Source organism: Raphanus sativus, chromosome 2 (genome assembly GCF_000801105.2).
Source record: "Raphanus sativus cultivar WK10039 chromosome 2, ASM80110v3, whole genome shotgun sequence".
In the NCBI taxonomy this organism is placed as follows: Eukaryota; Viridiplantae; Streptophyta; class Magnoliopsida; order Brassicales; family Brassicaceae; genus Raphanus; species Raphanus sativus.
Window position 1 is genome coordinate 26,150,582 of NC_079512.1, and position 17,013 is coordinate 26,167,594.

Consider the following 17,013-nt stretch of genomic DNA (forward strand, 5'->3'; position numbering starts at 1 on the left):
CCGTATTTTACAGTTTTGGTAAATTAATTGGAGAGTAGGTAATGTACTAAAATAAACTTTTTAATTTATTACAAAACTGTAGAGCTGATATTATTTGTATTTTTTGCTCAAATTATTTTTTTTTAATCATGACAAGGTCAATTCAAGAACTTGACTAATAATGATGAGTTTTTCAAAGTTGTGTTTGAGCCCAATAATGTTCCAGAAATTGATGCTTTTAGAAAAAAAAAAGTAATACATTTCTTTAATGATTTTCTATTTATTATTCTGTGTAGTTTGAAAACTTATGTCCTTTTTTTTACTGGTCCGTATAGGATTGCAGAAGAAGAGGGCTGAAGATACTTTTCAGGACAGCTGTGTTTTTTTAATTTTTTAAAAAGACTTTTCCTTATAAGCTATGCATTTAATTTCTAATGTTTTATTTTATCTCATGAAAGCAATAATAGAGGCTAGAGCTATTCTATTTTTTGTTAATTCTTAAATTCACAACTAAGTTTATATAAATATTTGCTTACTCTATAGATTAAATTAAACAGACTAAACTTCAATTACACCTAATCAATAATATTTTTTTTGAAATTGTAATTAACCTAATATAAACACAAACAATTCAGTTCAATATGTCAAAATATAACATGTAAAATATGTTACCTTCACTTTTACCTATCACTACCTATAGAATAAAAGTACAATTTTTTTTAGTCTACTCACTCCGTGCAGACCACTGGACATCACCTAGTTACTATTAATCCTTGTATTATTTTTCGTATTGGATTGAAACATGTGTTGGGTATAAATTATCTATTTTAGACGACAATATATGGCATGCCAGATTCGGTAATATCCAATCTTTTGAATGAACTAAATGTTAACATATTATACTACTCCCTCTGTTTCATAATAAGTGTTACTCTAAGCTCATTTTCTTGTTACACAAAGAATGTCACTTTACAATTCCAATGTAAATTATACTAACTTTCAGCTGAAAATTAATTGCAAACTGCATTGATTTTATAAATAATTTTATTTATCTAAAATACTATTGGTCAAAGAAGTATAATTAAATACAATTTACATATATTTCAACAACTTTCTTAATCTGTGTGAAAAATGTCACAACGACACTCTTTAAGAAACGGAGGGAATACATTATAGACAATATTATATCGTACTAAGCAGTCACAATTTTACATTTTAGGTAAATTTGATCGTTAATTGAATTTTTTCATTGTGTTTACTTTCACCATTTAGTATATCTCTATCCATTGACAAATCACAATGACAACGAAGTTTACTTCTAATCTTAGACTATTTGTTTATTTTTATCCATTGTGTTTATTTTCATATCTAAATGAACTTCTTTTGCTTGATGAACTTCTTTCGCTTGATGAACTTCTACTTACATGTGAATTTTCGCCACTAAATGAACGCATAGATGATTCTCTTTCTGATCTTGTTTCGTCTTTTGATGAGGTTTTACTCATTGATGAACCATTTTGATCCCCAAACTCATTTTGAATCTTAGATTTGCTTTCGACCCTGAATTTTCTTTTACGCATGTGTTTACTTTCACTTTTAGTTGAAGTCCCACCACTAGATGAATTTTCTCTCCTTGGCGAGCTCGTACTCATCGCTGAACTTTCACCATCAAATAAATCTCTACTTTTATCCATGTTTTTATTTGTACCTCTAGGTAAATTTGTATCACTAGATACTTTTTTACTGCCATGTGATTTTTCACCGCTTGGTAAACTTGTACTAACTGATGATTTTTCACCATTAGAAAATCCACTCTTGTCTTTTAATTTATTTTTACCTTTGTGTTTATTTCCACTCTTAGGTGAACTTGCACCGCTAGATGAATTTCCACTACTAGGTGAACTTCCACCGCTTGGTGAACCTCCACTAATTGGTGAGCTTCCACCACTAGGTGCACTTCCACCACTAGAAAATCCACTTTTACCTTTTAATTTATTTATAATCTTGGATTTAACTTTATCCAAAATTGTATTTTTTTCCTTGTGTTTACTTCCAGCCTTAGGTAAACTTGCACCGCTAGATGAATTTCTACTACTATGTGAACTTCCACTAATTGGTGAACTTCCACCACTAGAAGAGCCACTTTTCCCTTTCAATTTCCTTTTAATCTTCGATTTAACTTTATCCAAAATTGTTGTTTTACCTTTGTGTTTACTTCCAGCCTTAGACGAACTTGCACCTCTAGATGAATTTCCACTACTATGTGAACTTTCACCGCTTGGTGAACCTCCACTAATTGGTGAGCTTCCACCACTAGGTGCACTTCCACCACTAGAGGAGCTACTCTTACCTTTTAAATTATTTTTAATTTTGGATTTAACTTTATCCAAAATTGTGTTTTTACCCTTGTGTTTACTTCCACCTTTAGGTGAACTTGCAACACTTGATGAATTTCCACTACTATGTGAACTTCCACCGCTTTGTGAACTTCCACCACTAGAAGAGCCACTCTTACCTTTCAATTTGCTTTTAATCTTGGATTTAACTTTATCGAAAATTGTTCTTTTACCTTTATGTTTACTACCAGCCTTAGATGAACTTACACCACTAGATGAATTTCCACTACTAGGTGAACTTGCACCGCTTGGTGGACCTCTACTAATTGGTGAGCTTCCACCACTAGGTGCACTTCCACCGCTAGAAGAATCACTCTTACCTTTTAATTTATTTTTAATCTTGGATTTAATTTTATCCAAAATTGTGCTTTTACCTTTGTGTTTACTTCCAGCCTCAGGTGAACTTGCACCGCTAGATGAATTTCCACTACTAGGTGAACTTCCACCACTTGGTGAACTTCCACTATTTGGTGAACTTCCATCACTAGAAGAGCCACTCTTACCTTTCAATTTACTTTTAATCTTGGATTTAACTTTATCTAAAATTTTGCTTTTGCTCTTGTGTTTACTTCCAGCCTTAGATGAACTTACACCGCTTGATGAATTTCCACTACTAGGTAAACTTTCACCGCTTGGTGAACCTCCACTTATTGATGAGCTTCCACCACTAGAAGAGCCACTATTACCTTTCAATTTGCTTTTAATCTTGGATTTAATTTTATCCAAAATTGTTCTTTTACCTTTGTGTTTACTTCCATCCTTAGATGAACTTGCACCGCTAGAAGAATTTCCACTACTAGGTGAAATTCCACCGCTTGGTGAACTTCCACCACTAGAAGAGCCACTCTTACCTTTCAATTTTCTTTTAATCTTGGATTTAACTTTATCCAAAATTGTTCTTTTATCTTTGTGTTTACCTCCAGCCTTAGATGAACTTGCACCGCTAGATAAATTTCCACTACTAGGTGAACTTGCACCGCTTGGTGAACCTCTACTAATTTGTGAGCTTCCACCACTAGGTGCACTTCCACCACTAGAAGAACCACTCTTACCTTTCAATTTGCTTTTAATCTTTGACTTTAATTTATCTAAAATTGTGCTTTTGCCCTTGTGTTTACTTCCAACCTTAGGTGAACTTACACCGCTTGATGAATTTCCACTACTAGGTGAAATTCCACCGCTTGGTGAACCTCCACTTATTGATGAGCTTCCACCACTAGAGGAGCCACTTTTTCCTTTCAATTTGCTTTTAATTTTGGATTTAACTTTATCTAAAATTGTGTTTTTGCTCTTGTGTTTACTTTCAGCTTTAGGTGAATTTACACCGCTTGATGAATTTCCACTACTAGGTGAACTTCTACCGCTTGATGAACCTCCACTTATTGATGAGCTTCCACCACTAGAAGAGCCACTATTACCTTTCAATTTGCTTTTAATCTTGGATTTAACTTTATCCAAAATTGTTCTTTTATCTTTGTGTTTACCTCCAGCCTTAGATGAACTTGCACCGCTAGATAAATTTCCACTACTAGGTGAATTTGCACCGCTTGGTGAACCTCTACTAATTTGTGAGCTTCCACCACTAGGTGCACTTCCACCACTAGAAGAACCACTCTTACCATTCAATTTGCTTTTAATCTTTGATTTTAATTTATCTAAAATTGTGCTTTCGCCCTTGTGTTTACTTCCAACCTTAGGTGAACTTACACCGCTTGATGAATTTCCACTACTAGGTGAACTTCCACCGCTTGGTGAACCTCCACTTATTGATGAGCTTCCACCACTAGAGGAGCCACTTTTTTCTTTCAATTTGCTTTTAATCTTGGATTTAACTTTATCTAAAATTGTGTTTTTGCTCTTGTGTTTACTTCCAGCTTTAGGTGAACTTACACCGCTTGATGAATTTCCACTACTAGGTGAACTTCTACCGCTTGGTGAACCTCCACTTATTGATGAGCTTCCACCACTAGAAGAGCCACTCTTACCTTTCAATTTGCTTTTAATCTTGGATTTAACTTTATCCAAAATTGTTCTTTTACCTTTGTGTTTACTTCCAGCCTTAGATGAACTTACACCGCTAGATGAATTTCCACTACTAGGTGTACTTCCACCGCTTGGTGAACCTCCACTAATTGGTGAGCTTCCACCACTAAATGCACTTCCACCACTAGAGGAGCCACTCTTACCTTTTAATTTATTTTTAATCTTGGATTTAACTTTATCCAAAATTGTGCTTTTACCTTTGTGTTTACTTTCACCCTTAGGTGAACTTGTACCGCTAGATGAATTTCCACTACTATGTGAACTTCCACCGTTTTGTGAACTTTCACTAATTGGTGAATTTCCACCACTAGAAGATCCACTCTTACCTTTCAATTTACTTTTAATCTTGGATTTAACTTTATCTAAAATTGTGCTTTTTCTCTTGTGTTTACTTCCAGCCTTAGGTGAACTTACACCACTTGATGAATTTCCACTACTAGGTGAACTTTCACCGCTTGGTGAACCTCCACTTATTGATGAGCTTCCACCACTAGAAGAGCCACTCTTACCTTTCAATTTGCTTTTAATCTTGGATTTAATTTTATCCAAAATTGTTCTTTTACCTTTGTGTTTACTTACAGACTTAGATGAATTTGCACCGCTAGATGAATTTCCACTACTAGGTGAAATTCCACCGCTTGGTGAACTTCCACTATTTTGTGAACTTCCACCATTAGAAGAGCCACCCTTACCTTTCAATTTGCTTTTAATCTTGGATTTAACTTTATCCAAAATTGTTCTTTTACCTTTGTGTTTACTTCCAGCCTTAGATGAACTTGCACCGCTAGATGAATTTCCACTACTAGGTGAACTTGCTCCGCTTTGTGAACCTCCACTAATTTGTGCGCTTCCACCACTAGGTGCACTTCCACCACTAGAAGAACCACTCTTACCTTTCAATTTGCTTTTAATCTTTGATTTAACTTTATCTAAAATTGTGCTTTTTCCCTTGTGTTTACTTCCAACCTTAGGTGAACTTACACCGCTTGATGAATTGCCACTACTAGATGAACTTCCACCGCTTGGTGAACCTCCACTTATTGATGAGCTTCCACCACTAGAGGCGCCACTCTTACCTTTCAATTTGCTTTTAATCTTGGATTTAACTTTATCTAAAATTGTTCTTTTGCTCTTGTTTTTACTTCCAGCCTTAGGTGAACTTACACCGCTTGATGAATTTTCACTATTAGGTGAACTTCCACGGCTTGGTAAACCTCCACTTATTGATGAGCTTCCACCACTAGAAGAACCACTCTTACCTTTCAATTTGCTTTTAATCTTGGATTTAACTTTATCTAAAATTGTGATTTTGCTCTTGTGTTTACTTCCAGCCTTAGGCGAACTTACACCGCTTGATGAATTTCCACTACTAGGTGAAGTTTCACCGCTTGGTGAACCTCCAGTTATTGATGAGCTTCCACCACTAGAAGAGCCACTCATACCATTCAATTTGCTTCTAATCTTGGATTTAACTTTATCCAAAATTGTTCTTTTATCTTTGTGTTTACTTCGAGCCTTAGATGAACTTGCACCGCTAGATGAATTTCCACTACTAGGTGAATTTCCACCGCTTGGTGAACCTCCACTAATTGGTGAGCTTCCACCACTAGGTGCACTTCCGCCACTAGAGGAGCCACTCTTACCGTTTAATTTATTTTTAATCTTGGATTTAACTTTATCCAAAATTGTGCTTTTACCTTTGTGTTTACTTCCATCCTTAGGTGAACTTGTACCACTAGATGAATTTCCACTACTATGTGAACTTTCACCGCTTTGTGAACTTTCACTAATTGGTGAATTTTCACCACTAGAAGAGCCACTCTTACCTTTCAATTTGCTTTTAATCTTGGATTTAACTTTATCCAAAATTGTTTTTTCACCTTTGTGTTTACTTCCAGCCTTAGATGAACTTGCACCGGTAGATGAATTTCCACTACTAGGTGAACTTGCACCGCTTTGTGAACCTTCACTAATTGGTGAGATTTCACCACTAGGTGCACTTCCACCACTGGAAGAGCCACTCTTACCTTTTAATCTATTTTTAATCTTAGATTTAACTTTATCCAAAATTGTGATTTTACCCTTGTGTTTACTTCCATTCATAAGTGAACTTACACCGCTTGATGAATTTCCACTACTAGGTGAATTTCCACCGCTTGGTGAACCTCCGCTTATTGATGAGTTTCCACCACTAGAGGGGCCACTCTTACCTTTCAATTTGCTTTTAATTTTAGATTTAACTTTATCTAAAATTGTGCTTTTGCTCTTGTGTTTACTTCCAACCTTAGGTGAACTTACACCGCTTGATGAATTTCCACTACTAGGTGACATTCCTCCGCTTGGTGAACCTCCACTTATTGATGAGCTTTCACCACTAGAAGAGCCACTCTTACCTTTCAATTTACTTTTAATCTTTGATTTAACTTTATCCAAAATTGTGCGTTTACCTTTGTGTTTACTTCCACCCTTAGGTGAACTTGTACCGCTAGATGAATTTCCACTACTATGTGAACTTTCGCCGCTTTGTGAACTTCCACTAATTGGTGAATTTCCACCACTAGAAGAGTCACTCTTACCTTTCAATTTGCTTTTAATCTTGGATTTAACTTTATCCAAAATTGTTTTTTTACCTTTGTGTTTACTTCCAGCCTTAGATGAACTTGCATCGGTATCGGTAGATGAATTTCCACTACTAGGTGAACTTGCACCGCTTGGTGAACCTCCACTAATTTGAGAGCTTCCACCACTAGGTGCACTTCCACCACTAGAAGAACCATTCTTACCTTTTAATTTGCTTTTAATATTTGATTTAACTTTATCTAAAATTGTGCTTTTCCCCTTGTGTTTACTTCCAACCTTAGGTGAACTTACACCGCTTGATGAATTTCTACTACTAGGTGAACTTTCACCGCTTGGTGAACCTCCGCTTATTGATGAGCTTCCACCACTAGAGGAGCCACTCTTACCTTTCAATTTACTTTTAATTTTGGATTTAACTTTATCTAAAATTGTGCTTTTGCTCTTGTGTTTACTTCCAGCTTTAGGTGAATTTACACCGCTCGATGAATTTTCACTATTAGGTGAACTTCCACCGCTAGGTGAACCTCCACTTATTGATGAGCTTCCACCACTAGAAGAGCCACTCTTACCTTTCAATTTGCTTTTAATCTTGGATTTAACTTTATCCAAAATTGTTCTTTTACCTTTGTGTTTACTTCCAGCCTTAGATGAACTTACACCGCTAGATGAATTTCCACTACTAGGTGAACTTATACCGCTTGGTGAACCTCCACTAATTGGTGAGCTTCCACCTTTAGGTGCACTTTCACCACTAGAGGAGCCATGCTTACCTTTTAATTTATTTTTAATCTTGGATTTAACTTTATCCAAAATTGTGCTTTTACCTTTGTGTTTACTTCCACCCTTAAATGAACTTGTACCGCTAGATGAATTTACACTACTATGTGAACTTCCACCGCTTTGTGAACTTCCACTAATTGGTGAATTTCCACCACTAGAAGAACCACTTTTACCTTTCAGTTTGCTTTTAATCTTGGATTTAACTTTATCCAAAATTGTTTTTTTATCTTTGTGTTTACTTCCAGCCTTAGATGAACTTGCACCATTAGATGAATTTACACTACTAGGTGAACTTGCTCCGCTTGGTAAACTTCCACTAATTGGTGAGCTTCCACCACTATGTGCACTTCCACCACTAGAAGAGCCACTCTTACCTTTTAATTTATTTTTAATCTTGGATTTAATTCTATCCAAAATTTTGTTTTTATCCTTGTGTTTACTTCCAGTCTTAGGTGAATATGCACCGCTAGATGAATTTTCACTACTAGGTGAACTTCCACCACTTGGTGAACTTCCACTATTTAGTGAACTTCCACCACTAGAAGAGCCACTCTTACCTTTCAATTTGCTTTTAATTTTGGATTTAACTTTATCTAAAATTGTGTTTTTTCTCTTGTGCTTTCTTTCAGCCTTAGGTGAACTTACACTGCTTGATGAATTTCCACCGCTTGGTGAACCTCCACTTATTGATGAGCTTCCACCACTAGAAGAGCCACTCTTATCTTTCAATTTGCTTTTAATCTTGGATTTAACTTTATCCAAAATTGTTTTTTTACCTTTGTGTTTACTTCCAGCCTTAGATGAACTTGCACCGGTAGATGAATTTCCACTACTAGGTGAACTTGAACCGCTTGGTGAACCTCCACTAATTGGTGAGCTTTCACCACTAGGTGCACTTCCACCACTGGAAGAGCCACTCTTACCTTTTAATTTATTTTTAATCTTAGATTTAACTTTATCCAAAATTGTGCTTTTACCCGTGTGTTTACTTCCATTCTTAGGTGAACTTACACCGCTTGATGAATTTTCACTAGTAGGTGAACTTCCACCACTTGGTGAACCTCCGCTTATTGATGAGCTTCCACCACTAGAGGAGCCATTCTTACCTTTCAATTTGCTTTTAATTTTAGATTTAACTTTATCTAAAATTGTACTTTTGCTCTTGTGTTTACTTCCAGCCTTAGGTGAACTTACACCGCTTGATGAATTTCCACTACTAGGTGAACTTCCACCGCTTGGTGAACCTCTACTTATTGATGAGCTTCCACCACTAGAAGCGCCACTCTTACCTTTCAATTTGCTTTTAATCTTTGATTTAACTTTATCCAAAATTGTGCGTTTACCTTTGTGTTTACTTCCACCCTTAGGTGAACTTGTACCGCTAGATGAATTTCCACTACTATGTGAACTTTCACCGCTTTGTGAACTTCCATTAATTGGTGAATTTCCACCACTAGAAGAGTCACTCTTACTTTTCAATTTGCTTTTAATCTTGGATTTAACTTTATCCAAAATTGTTTTTTTACCTTTGTGTTTACTTCCAGCCTTAGATGAACTTGCACCGGTAGATGAATTTCCACTACTAGGTGAACTTGCACCGTTTGGTGAACCTCCACTAATTTGAGAGCTTCCACCACTAGGTGGACTTCCACCACTAGAAGAACCATTCTTACCTTTTAATTTGCTTTTAATCTTTGATTTAACTTTATCTAAAATTGTGCTTTTCTCCTTGTGTTTACTTCCAACCTTAGGTGAACTTACACCGCTTGATGAATTTCCACTACTAGGTGAACTTCCACCGCTTGGTGAACCTCCGCTTATTGATGAGCTTCCACCACTAGAGAAGCCACTTTTACCTTTCAATTTGCTTTTAATTTTGGATTTAACTTTATCTAAAATTGTGCTTTTGCTCTTGTGTTTACTTCCAGCCTTAGGTGAACTTACACCACTCGATGAATTTCCACTATTAGGTGAACTTCCACTGCTAGGTGAACCTCCACTTATTGATGAGCTTCCACCACTAGAAGAGCCACTCTTACCTTTCAATTTGCTTTTAATCTTGGATTTAACTTTATCCAAAATTGTTTTTTTACCTTTGTGTTTACTTCCAGCCTTAGATGAACTTGCACCATTAGATGAATTTCCACTACTAGGTGAACTTGCACCGCTTGGTAAACCTCCACTAATTGGTGAGCTTCCACCACTAGGTGCACTTCCACCACTAGAAGAATCACTCTTACCTTTTAATTTATTTTTAATCTTGGATTTAATTCTATCCAAAATTTTGTTTTTATTCTTGTGTTTACTTCCAGTCTTAGGTGAAATTGCACCGCTAGATGAATTTTCACTACTAGGTGAACTTCCACCACTTGGTGAACTTCCACTAATTGGTGAACTTCCACCACTAGAAGAGTCACTCTTACCTTTCAATTTGCTTTTAATCTCGGATTTAACTTTATCTAAAATTGTGTTTTTGCTCTTGTGCTTTCTTTCAGCCTTAGATGAACTTACACTGCTTGATGAATTTCCACCGCTTGGTGAACCTCCACTTATTGATGAGCTTCCACCACTAGAAGAGCCACTCTTACCTTTCAATTTGCTTTTAATCTTGGATTTAACTTTATCCAAAATTGTTTTTTTACCTTTGTGTTTACTTCTAGCCTTAGATGAACTTGCACCGCTAGATGAATTTCCACTACTAGGTGAAGTTGCACCGCTTGGTGAACCTCCACTAATTGGTGATTTTCCACTATTAGGTGCACTTCCACCACTAGAAGAGTCACTCTTACCTTTTAATTTATTTTTAATTTTGGCTTTAACTTTATCTAAAATTGTGCTTTTACCCTTGTGTTTACTTCCAGCCTTATGTGAACTTGCACCGATAGATGAACTTCCACCACTAGGTGAACTTCCACCACTTGGTGAACTTCCACTATTTGATGAACTTGCACCACTAGAAGACTCACTCTTACCTTTCAATTTGTTTTTAATCTTGGATTTAACTTTATCTAAAATTGTGCTTTTGCTCTTGTGTTTACTTCCAACCTTAGGTGAACTTAAACCGCTTGATGAATTTCCACTATTAGGTGAACTTCCACCGCTTGGTGAACCTCCACTTATTGATGAGCTTCCACCACTAGAAGAGCCACTCATACCCTTCAATTTGCTTCTAATCTTGGATTTAAATTTATCCAAAATTGTTCTTTTACCTTTGTGTTTACTTCCAGCCTTAGATGAACTTGCACTGCTAGATGAATTTCCACTACTAGGTGAACTTCCACCGCTTGGTGAACCTCTACTAATTGGTGAGCTTCCACCAATAGTTGCACTTCCACCACTAGAGGAGCCACTCTTACCTCTTAATTTATTTTTAATCTTGGATTTAACTTTATCCAAAATTGTGCTTTTACCTTTGTGTTTACTTCCACCCTTAGGTGAACTTGCACCGCTAGATGAATTTCCACTATTATGTGAACTTTCACCGCTTTGTGAACTTCCACTAATTGGTGAATTTCCACCACTAGAAGAGCCACTTTTACCTTTCAGTTTGCTTTTAATTTTGGATTTAATTTTATCCAAAATTGTTTTTTTACCTTTGTGTTTACTTCCGGCCTTAGCTGAACGTGCACCGGTAGATGAATTTCCACTACTAGGTGAACTTGCACCGCTTGGTGAACTTCCACTAATTGGTGAGCTTCCACCACTAAGTGCACTTCCACCACTGGAAAAGCCACTTTTACCTTTTAATTTATTTTTAATCTTAGATTTAACTTTATCCAAAATTGTGCTTTTACCCTTGTGTTTACTTCTAGCCTTAGGTGAAATTGCACCGCTAGATGAATTTCCACCACTTGGTAAACTTCCACTATTTGGTGAACTTCCACCACTAGAAGAGCCACTCATACCTTTCAATTTGCTTTTAATCTTGGATTTAAGTTTATCCAAAATTATTCTTTTACTTTTGTGTTTACTTCCAGCCTTAGATGAACTTGCACCGCTAGATGAATTTTCACTATTAGGTGAACTTTCATCGCTTGGTGAACCTCCACTAATTGGCGAGCTTCCACCACTATGTGCACTTCTACCACTAGCTGAGCCACTCTTACGTTTTAATTTATTTTTAATCTTGGATTTAACTTTATCCAAAATTAAGCTTTTACCTTTGTGTTTACTTTCACCTTTTGGTGAACTTGCACCGCTAGATGAATTTCCACTACTCTGTGAACTTTCACCTCTTTGTGAACTTCCACTAATTGGTGAATTTCCACCACTAGAAGATCCACTCTTACCTTTCAATTTGCTTTTAATTTTGGATTTAACTTTATCCAAAATTGTTTTTTGACCTTTGTGTTTACTTTCAGCCTTAGATGAACTTGCACTGCTAGATGAATTTCCACTACTAGGTGAACTTGCACCACTTGGTGAACCTCCACTAATTGGTGAGCTTCCACCACTAGGTGCACTTCCACCGCTAGAAGAGCCACTCTTACCTTTTAATTTATTTTTAATCTTAGATTTAACTTTATCCAAAATTGTGTTTTTACCCTTGTGTTTACTTCCAGTATTCGGTGAAATTGCACCGCTAGATGAATTTCCACTACTTGGTGAACTTCCACTATTTGGTGAACTTCCACCACTAGAAGAGTTACTCTTACCTTTCAATTTGCTTTTAATCTTGGATTTAACTTTATCCAAAATTGTTTTTTGACCTTTGTGTTTACTTTCAGCCTTAGATAAACTTGCACCGCTAGATGAATTTCCACTACTAGGTGAACTTGCACCGCTTGGTGAACCTCCACTAATTGGTGAGCTTCCACCACTAGGTGCACTTCCACCACTAGAAGAGCCACTCTTACCTTTTAATTTATTTTTAATCTTAGATTTAACTTTATCCAAAATTGTGCTTTTACCCTTGTGTTTACTTCCAGCCTTAGTTGAAATTGCACCGCTAGATGAATTTCCACCATTTGGTGAACTTCCACTATTTGGTGAACTTCCACCACTAGAAGAGCTACTTTTACCTTTCAATTTGTTATTAATCTTTGATTTAACTTTATCTAAAATTGTTTTTTTGCTGTTGTCTTTTCTTTCAGCCTTAGGTGAACTTACACCGCTTGATGAATTTTCACTACTAGATGAAATTCCACCGCTTGGTGAACCTCCACTTATTGATGAGCTTCCACCACTAGAGGAGCTACTTTTATCTTTCAATTTTCTTTTAATCTTGGATTTAACTTTATCTAAAATTGTGTTTTTGCTCTTGTGTTTACTTCTAGCCTTAGGTGAACTTACACCGCTTGATGAATTTCTACTACTAGGTGAACTTCTACCGCTTGGTGAACCTCCACTTATTGATGAAATTCCACCACTAGAAGAGTCATTCTTATCTTTCAATTTGCTTTTAATCTTAGATTTAATTTTATCCAAAATTATTCTTTTACCTTTGTGTTTACTTCCAGCCTTAGATGAACTTACACCGCTAGATGAATTTCCATTATTAGGTGAATTTCCACCGTTTGGTGAACCTCCACTAATTGGTGAGATTCCACCACTAGGTGCACTTCCACCTCTAGAGGAGCCATTTTTACCTTTTAATTTATTTTTTATTTTGGATTTAACTTTATCCAAAATTGTGCTTTTACCTTTGTGTTTACTTCTAGTTTTAGATGAACTTACACCATTAGATGAATTTCTACTATTAGATGAAATTCCAACGCTTGGTAAACCTCCACTAATTGGTGAGATTCCACCACTAGGTACACTTCCGGTTGGCGGAGCTCCTCGTGGAGGTGGATTATGCTCTGGCTTTACTCCCATCCTATGCCTACATCACACAAATAAGTATACATATATACGTCTACATTAGATATTGATCAAGAAAACAAACTGATACCTGTATTCTTATAAATTACGATGACAAATATTTCCAAAGACGGAAAGAAACTTCTGAAGAAAGACACCTAATAAGTTAAATTTTCTTCAAGTAGAACAGCGATGAGAACAATGAGAATGAGGTGTAACTGATTTGTAACTTTAAGAAGAAGAAAAATGTTGAGGTAGAATGTAAACAGAAACTTTGAAAGAAAAAAGGAGAGATTTACATAAGGAAAAGCTATATTTTATACTTTAAGCACGTATGTGAATAATATATAAGCATAATTCTCGAGTCGATATGTTAATTCAATTTTAGTTTGTTTTATTAAATTTACTTGATGAGCCATATGATGAGACCCACGGCAGTCACTTTGAATGCGATAATTGCGCCGATCCCAGTGAATGCGAGAGTAGTGGCTATAGTGGCAGGTAAGAGAACCGGACTGAATATGATGAAAAGCGGCATGGATACAGCTAATGCCACGGCTGAACCGGCGAGTATTATCCCGGCGATGCCTATAAAGATCACGGAGGCAACGGGAGCAGCAACCACCTTGATAACCTCCAAGAGTGGGATGAGAAACGCGAATACATTGCAACGGAAGCAATTTTCCGCTCTCTGTTTGGGAGTCTGAACTAATTCGTTTTGATGTTCTTCTTCCTTCATGTGTTTCTGATTGGATGGTTGTGGTTTGGTGATGGGAAGGGAGGGGGGTTTTATGAAGGAGTTGTGTAGTCAATAACTTGCACGGTACACATCCATGCTCCATGCAAAACGATTGGAGTATATGGAGACCTACGTTACGTCACGTCACGTCACATTTGTTTATTTTTCATGTTTCTGGGACCTTTTTTCTTTCTTGTAAAATCGCAATTGTTTCTTACGTTGTGTATGAAATATCAAAGCGCAAAGAAAGATTTTTTTTTTAAATGTCATATGAACTGTTTTAAAAAAAGTTATGTCATATGAACTGATTACTTAATTGAAAGATTATATTTTTGGTAGACATGGATCCGACGAAATCAATATGTCTAAGCTGGGAAACAAACTTCAAGTGTTGGGAATATTGGGATCGTTAAGAGGCTTTAAAAATGAATGCGAAATCGAGTTACGTGCGATGAACGAGTCTCAATTAGTTAAGAGGGTAATTAAAGGTTTGTTAACTACATGGGAAATAATAGTTTGTTCGCAAGGTTGTCAAGAATAAAACTGATGCAAGATGAAAATGAAAATTTCATGTTTATAAGACAATTTTTATGAAAAAAAAAAAATCCAAGAATATATATTGGTTACTGGAGGGCGTACATAATATCAGGTTCATTAAGAATAAAAGTCTTAAATAGGTAGGTTTGAGTTTTTAAAAGGGTTATAGTAGAAACAACAATTTCTATGTGGCAAGATTCAAGATATCACATAGTGACACTGACGCAACAATTTCAATGTGTTTTAGTAGTTGCCGGGCTGAATAGAGTTGTAGAACAAGAGTTGGTAAAATATTTGTGTGTGATTCATCGTGAGCTTGAAGCTCAATATATACACATTACATAGGCCTTATCTATACAACCGAATATACCAAATATATTAGAGTACTTATCTCTAATATTTACATGATTATCTAGATAATATACATCATTATCGCTAACACTCCCCCTCAAGTTGGAGGATGCGTATGACAAAGACCCAACTTGGACATAAGATAGTTGAACTGAACCTTCCCTAAGGCCTTGGTTAGTACATCCGCCAGTTGCTCTTTAGTTCCAACATGCGATGCAACAATCACACCCGACTTCAATGCATCACGAACCCGGTGACAATCGATCTCAACGTGTTTAGTTCGTTCATGAAACACTGGGTTCGTAGCTATATAAATAGCTGACTTACTATCACAAAAGAGACGAGCTGGAGTCTTCGGCGCAAAACCCAAATCACGCAAGAGCTGGCGCAACCATTGAACCTCACGAGTAGCAATAGACATGGCGCGATACTCTGCCTCTGCCGAAGAATGTGAAACCACTTTTTGCTTCTTTGTTTTCCATGAAACCGGAGAACCTCCAATCATAGCAACGTACGCAGTCAACGATCTTCTTGTTAAGGGGCAAGCCGCCCAATCTGCGTCACAGTAAATAGATAGCTGCAAGTCCGTCTCTGACTTAAGCAATATCCCTTGACCCACAGTCCCTTTGAGAAATCTCACGACTCGCAAAGCAGCTTCCAAATGCCCTTCTCTTGGTTTTTGCATAAACTGAGATAATATATGAACCGAGTAAGAGATGTCCGGCCTTGTGTTTGTAAGATAAATAAGCCTTCCAATCAGTCTTCTATAACGTGCTGGATCAGATGTAAACGGACTGTCATCGGTAGCTAAGTGATGGTTCTGCTCCATCGGAGTTGCAGCAGGCTTGGAATCGACAAGACCAGTCTCTTTCACAATGTCTAAAGCATACTTCCTCTGGCTCAAGACGAAACCTTCCTTGTTCCTAGCAATTTCGATTCCAAGAAAATACTTCAGACGTCCAAGATCTTTCATATGAAAGCAATCACCAAGATATGCCTTAAACTTCTTAATTGCCTCTCCATCATTCCCACATATAATTAGATCATCCACATAAATTAAAACTCGAATCTCCACACTTCCTCGAGAGTACACAAACAGAGAATAGTCTGAGAGAGACTGAACAAAACCTGCTTTGACTAGTGCCTTTGTAAGCTTCTCAAACCAGCACCTAGGAGCCTGCTTCAGTCCATATAGGGACTTATGTAGTTTGCACACTTTAGTCGGGTCTGAGTTATAAACACCTTGCGGAAGCCTAATGTACACTTCTTCATCCAAATCGCCATGGAGAAAAGCATTGTGCACGTCCATTTGATGCACTTCCCAGTCTTGAGTAGCTACTAACTTCAAAAGACTCCGAACTGTAGTCATCTTTGCAACTGGTGCAAAAGTTTCATCATAATCGCAACCGGCCTTTTGACGATTTCCAAGTACTACAAGTCTTGCCTTGAAACGTTCTATTGTCCCATCAGCATTGTATTTTATTTTAAACACCCACATCGTGCCTAGAGCCACTCGTCCAGGTGGGAGATCAACAACGCTCCAGGTATTAGCAACCTCAAGAGCATCAACTTCTTTATAGACAGCTTTTGTCCACCTCTTGTCACGCATAGCTTCTTTGAAGTTTTTAGGTTCAATCTCAGCACAAACCGCTGCAAGAAAAGCCTTGTGCCCACACGAAAAATGTTTATCAGTAATGTATTCAGTGAGTGGAAGCAATGTTTTACCTGAGACCGGATCGAAATAGACGCTGAAGGAGCGATCAGAGGCGAGGGCGTGAGGGGTACTATTAGCGCAGGCTGCCTTGT

The 17,013-nt window shown here is 36.9% G+C and overlaps 1 protein-coding gene across 1 annotated transcript; it reads right to left on the reverse strand.

The window, feature by feature from the left end:
- Window positions 1-1,262: 1,262 nt before the first annotated feature.
- LOC108838969 (uncharacterized) lies at window positions 1,263-14,415 on the reverse strand. Its single transcript, XM_057004264.1, is given in 12 exon segments — window positions 1,263-1,657; window positions 2,111-2,329; window positions 2,834-3,226; window positions 3,428-3,748; window positions 4,115-4,498; window positions 4,535-4,927; window positions 5,312-5,998; window positions 6,035-7,729; window positions 8,132-9,304; window positions 9,518-9,955; window positions 11,108-13,602; window positions 13,988-14,415. Coding segments are annotated over 12 exon segments (8,961 nt in total). The 3' UTR covers window positions 1,263-1,322.
- Window positions 14,416-17,013: the final 2,598 nt, after the last annotated feature.